The sequence below is a fragment of the Prunus mume genome, linkage group LG2 (assembly GCF_029339155.1).
Source record: "Prunus mume cultivar Tortuosa linkage group LG2, ASM2933915v1, whole genome shotgun sequence".
NCBI classification, from domain to species: domain Eukaryota; kingdom Viridiplantae; phylum Streptophyta; class Magnoliopsida; order Rosales; family Rosaceae; genus Prunus; species Prunus mume.
In genome coordinates this window covers 41,380,671-41,386,473 of record NC_142699.1, presented here as the reverse complement: position 1 = coordinate 41,386,473, position 5,803 = coordinate 41,380,671, and the positions used below count along the sequence as shown (strand labels likewise).

The following is a 5,803-nucleotide window of genomic DNA, read 5'->3' as shown; positions in this document are numbered from 1 at the left end:
TATCTGCAAGACTATTCACGAAGGCAACTTGGCAAGGTACTACTGTAAATGTAAAGCATAACCGGATATGCCGACATCGATTATAAGGAGACCAAGTTCACTATTGATAAACTAGAAGCATATTGAAGAACTGAAGCAACTGGCTGGACTAAGGGATAGGCAAAACAAGCTTGGCGCTAGACTGGAAGTGAGGACCAAAGCCACCTTTCTTGTGCAGAGCATGGTTTCAGCTTCAAAGCCTGCATTAGAGATCGCAAAGGCCTCTATTCATCAAGGAGTGCTCCTCCAAAAAGAAATATCTATTAAGAAAACTTGACTGCATGAGACCCTTAAGAAACTAGGATTTTAATTTCCATTTGTTGTAATAAAACCCTAGTCATGTATTAATGACTATATTTAAATAAAAGTCCTATTTATTTTGTGAAACTCAAATTACTTGATCAACAAAGAAGTCTAAGAAAGAAGAAATAAATATTTACAAAACTTGACTAAAACGATTAATCAAAAGTTCCATCCCTCTCTACTTCGATTTCAGGATCTGTTTGTATTGCCTGTGAATCCCACATAGTTGGATAGAACTTCTTCAACCATTTGCCATTGATTGGTGCAGCATGGATGCCTCCATCTTGGTCTTGTAACCTGTATGCCCCTAATCCAAGGACTTGCTTAATTATGAAAGGACCTTCCCATATGGGTGACCATTTTTCATAACCAGCCATGTGTGTTCCAAAGGGCAGAATTGCTTTCCAGACTATCTCTCCCTCTTTAGAACTCTTGTTTCTAACTCTCTTGTTATAGGCTCTTGCCATAGCCTACTTTCCTGCTAAGAGTTTGTTGAGGGTATCAATTCTGCTGATATCTAACCCTTCTAATTCTAGAATCATTGCTTGTGAAAGTCTTCCCCAACCAAATTATGATGCTGGGCAATTCTGATGGACTGAACTACGATTTCCATGAGCAAAATTGCATCATGTCCATAGGTTAAAGCATAGGGAGTCATGGCAGTTGCCTCTCTTTTTGAAGTCTTGTAGGCCCATATGGTTTCTGACAGCTTTTCATGCCATTGCCTTGGATTTTCTTCAAGCATTTTCCTAATGATATTGATAATTAACTTGTTGCTTGATTCTGCCTGTCCATTTGCCTGCGCATAGTAAGGAATGGATTAAAGTAGGTTGATCTTGAGTCCTTCTGCCATATCTTGCATTTCTCTGGATATGAAGGAAGTTCCCCTCTTAGTGGTAATTGATTCAGGTATACCAAACCTGTGCACAATTTGGTCCTCTATGAAGGTAATGATCTCTTGAGATGTGGTAGATTTGACTGGCTTGGCTTCCACCCACTTGGTGAAGTAATCTGTAGCCACAATGATAAAACAATGTTGTTTGCTACTAGCTGGATAGATTTTGCCAATGAGGTCCATCGCCCATCCTCTGAATGGCCATGGCTTGACGACTAGATTCATGGGAACTAAGGTGGCTTGTTGGATTGGTCCATGTCTTTGGTAAGCCTCGCATCCTTCGGAATATTCAATGCAATCCTTCATCTTGGTAGGCTAGAAGTAACCATTCCTTCTAATCAACCTACGCATCTTTCTTCCGCTTTGATGTGCTCCACAAATCCCTTCATGGACTTCCCCTATGACTTTCATGTGTTCTTCCTTTCCCAAGCATCTTAAAAGCAACTCATCTTTGCTTTTTTGGACCAACTTTTCATTCCATATGATATAATTCAAAGCCATGATTCTTACCTTTTTCTCGGATGGGAGGGCTGGATATTGTAAATAATTAATTATGGGCAATCTCCAATCCTCCCTATTCATCATGGCAGAATTGACATGCATCTCCATTCCTCTGGTCAGAACAGATAGTAGGCTCTTCTTCCCCACTTTGATGATTCTTTGTATGCAGTCTTCAGGCATCTGTACTATGTTGCTATCTGAGCCATCTCATTAGCTCACTACTACAAAAAAGGAAAACACGACGGGAATTCACCGTCGTGTATTCTGTTTTCAAATGGTCGTGGAATCCACCGACATCTTTTCCATAACAAAACCACGACGGTGAATAACCGTCGTTGTTTAAACAAAAAACGTCATCAAAAAATCAAAACCGACGTCTTTGTGCTGCAAAAAGACATAAAAAAACAGTCGAAGATGAGAATAGACGACCAACTCCAACAAAAAAACGTCGTTAAAAAGGAAACATATGACATATATTAACAGAACATGGCCGTTAAATAAATATTTAACGACAAATATAAATATGACGTCTTTACAATCATAATAGACAACGTTATTGACACCTACTACGTCACAACATTTCCAACAACCGTCGTAAAATAAATTTTCCACTTCGATTTTTCTATGAATTATGACGTGGAAATAGATGTCGAGTCATTACTTACGACACATGTATTTACAGAGACGACGTTGAAATGAATAAACAACGTCGGTTCCAAATAAATGAGAGCTGTATTACAGAATTTATACGTCATATTTTGAAAATAAACGACGTGGAAAAAATGATGGGGTCATTAATTACGACACAGTAATATATAAGGACGACGTTGTCGTCTATATACAACGTCGGTCATGAAAAAGATCGTCATCTTTAATAATTTATACGTCTTCATTAATAAAACTGACGTCGTCTAATTCATATATCTTAACGTCGACAAATTTAATGAACTTCAAATACCGTCGTAAAATAAATTTTCCACTTCGATTTTTCTAGGAATTCTGACGTGGAAATAGACGTCGAGTCATTACTTACGACGATGTATTTACAGAGACGGCGTTGAAATGAGTAAACAACGTCGGTTCCAAATAAATGAGAGCCAGTATTACAGAATTTATACGTCATATTTTGAAAATAAACGACGTGGAAAAAATGATGGGGTCATTAATTACGACACAGTAATTTATAAGGACAACGTTGTCGTCTATATACAACGTCATTACCATGAAAAAGACCGTCGTGTTTAATAATTTATACGTCTTCATTAAAAAAATTAACGTCGTTTAATTCATATATCTTAACGTCGACAAATTTAATGGACTTCAAATACCGTCGTGAATTCATCCTTTTCCACTTCGTTTATGAAAGAACATACGACGTGGTAAATTCATGACGACGTCGTCCTTTTGTAACGTTCAGGTTAAAATTGTCGTGTTATTTTGAATTACATGGCGGTTCTTTATGCTTGTCCGACGCGTTATCCTCGATAATCGCTTTCACAATAGCGCCGTGGTTCTTCATTGTTACGTTGCTTTAAGACGTCGGTAAATATATTGCGGTCATTGAATGCTCCAAAACGCGTTATTTATTAGAATGATGTTTGTTTTTCACATTTTTATCAAAACCGCATGTTTGTAATCAGAACCAGTAATTTTGTACCGATTGTTTTGTGGCCAAAACTCGTATAATGAAAGTGAAGAAATCACATTACAATATATTACAAAATTAATGTCATACACTGCCAATTACATAAAGCATCATTCAACCCATATATCTTCACACTCATCTCGAATATTTTGACTCCCTAACTCAACCACCACTTCATCAAATGTGTCAACATTTGGCATCCCTCTAGTAAATGGCTCACACTCAATTCTCACATCACCTAAGACATCATCACCACATAACATCATTATATTCTCTATTAGGCGTTGATAACACTACCGACCAACCACGATGCATCGGGTCGTGAACAAAAAATACTTGTTTGACTTGAGAAGTCAAAACAAATTGGTCATTCCTATGTCCAATTTTACTCAAATCTACAAGGGTAAATCCAAGTTCGTCCACTACAAGACCAGAAGTATTATCAATCCAATCACACCTAAAGACTGGGATTGTAAACTTTTGGTAGTTAAGGCCCCAAATTTCTTGAATGACACCATAGAAACCCATATTTGAGAGAATTGGATTTTTATCCTTGGCACTAGCAACTTGCATAGTATGTGCAAGTAAATAAACTCCACTATTTTGAGTTATGTCGCACATCATCTTATGCCTTGATGTTGAATTTAATACCTTTAATGAGATAGCTCCTATATAATGGCACTGCCATGTTTGGACCAAATTGCTAGCCACCTTAAATTTTCTGATACGCCATGATTGTCTTCCTCATTAAGTTCACTTTGAACCTGCAAATTAATCATAACTTAATTCAATCTAACATAGAAAGAAGAAAATTAAAGTCCAATATGTTATTCAATAACATATACCTTGAAGCGTAGCCATTGAATGAAAGTGCTATTGTGCTTATCCTGCAGCCACTTTGTTCTCTTTCTAAATTTTGGATAAGCGGTCTTGATGTGGATCATATGTTGCCTACATGACACACAAAATTCAAGTATTACGGTCCCAAACATATAAGATAAACATAAGAAATAATTTAAAATGGAAACTTAAAGAATAACTCATACGTACTCGATATAAGGTAGGACTTCCTCCGTATTCTCCAAGACATATAGATGTGCTTGGTTCAACAGTCCCGATCAACTACGCTCACTGTGCAACCTGATAATGGCTTTGAAACTCCCATCGTTTGGCTTGAAGGCACTCCAACTGCATACTAACATCGATAAATGCTCGGTACAAAACTCTACTTCTTCAACTATATACCTCGGCAATGGAACCTTCTGGACGAGTACGATTCTGAACATACCCCTTTAGCACTTTCATATATCTTTCAAACGGATACATCCATCTAAAATATACTGGCCCACATAGACGAACTTCTCTAACAAGATGTACTACTAGATGAACCATGATATCAAAGAATGAAGGGGAAAAGTACTTCTCAAGCAAACACAAAGTAACTACTACATCTTCTTCCAACTTATCTAGCTTGGAAACATCAACAGTCTTTGCACATATAGCATTGAAGAAGAAGCACAAACGAGTTATTGCATACCTTGTAGGCTTCTCCAAAACAGAACGAATTGCCACAGGGAGCAATTGTTGCATTAAGGTATGACAATCATGTGATTTAAGGCCAAGAAGTCTTGAATCTTGTAAAGATACAAGATTTTTTATATTTGAAGAATAACCTTCAGGGACCTTCATACCATAGAAAGAATTGCAAACCTCTCTCTTCTCTGCTCTTGACAAATTCCAAGGCCCGGGAGGCAAACGAGTATGTCTTTCTCCATACTCGGGTTGCAAATCGTTTGACCCCATATTCAATAAATCTAATCGAGCAGCAATCCCATCTTTATTTTTTCCAGGGATCTCCAACAATGTACCAATGATACTATCGCAAACATTCTTCTCAATGTGCATAACATCTAGGACATGCCTCACAGGAAGGTATTTCCAATACTTGAGATCAAAGAATATTGATTTCTTCTTCCAACAAACTCACACCATCTTCAACCATATGCAGCACTTCTTCTCCGGTTAATGGCTCAGGAGGCGTGCCATATTCAGGTTTCCCATTAAAAGTTGCACGTTGCCTCCTATATGGATGATTGATTGGTAACCATTTTCTATGCCCAATGTAACAAATTTTGTAGCCATTTTTCAACCTGTGACTAGGTGTATCATCGCCGCATATTGGACAAGCTTTATATCCTTTAACAACACAACCAGATAAGTTTCCATAGGCGGGGAAATCATTAATTGTCCACATTAATGCAGCTCTAAGTGTAAAGTATTCTCCATTATGTGCATCATACACTCCTCCAATCCCATCCCACAAAGATGTTAAATCATCAATCAAAGGCTCCAAGTAGACATCTATATCATTTCCGGGTTGTTTAGGACCGGAAATCAATAAGGTCAACATCATGAACTTT

At 37.6% G+C, this 5,803-nt stretch overlaps 1 protein-coding gene across 1 annotated transcript; it reads right to left on the bottom strand.

Moving 5' to 3' along the window:
- Positions 1-880: 880 nt before the first annotated feature.
- On the bottom strand, positions 881-1,420 carry LOC148920396 (uncharacterized). Its single transcript, XM_089044616.1, has 2 exons — positions 1,271-1,420; positions 881-1,141 (listed from the first exon to the last, which is right to left on the bottom strand). The coding sequence occupies exons 1-2, from the start codon at positions 1,418-1,420 to the stop codon at positions 881-883; spliced, it is 411 nt and encodes a 136-aa protein (XP_088900742.1).
- Positions 1,421-5,803: the final 4,383 nt, after the last annotated feature.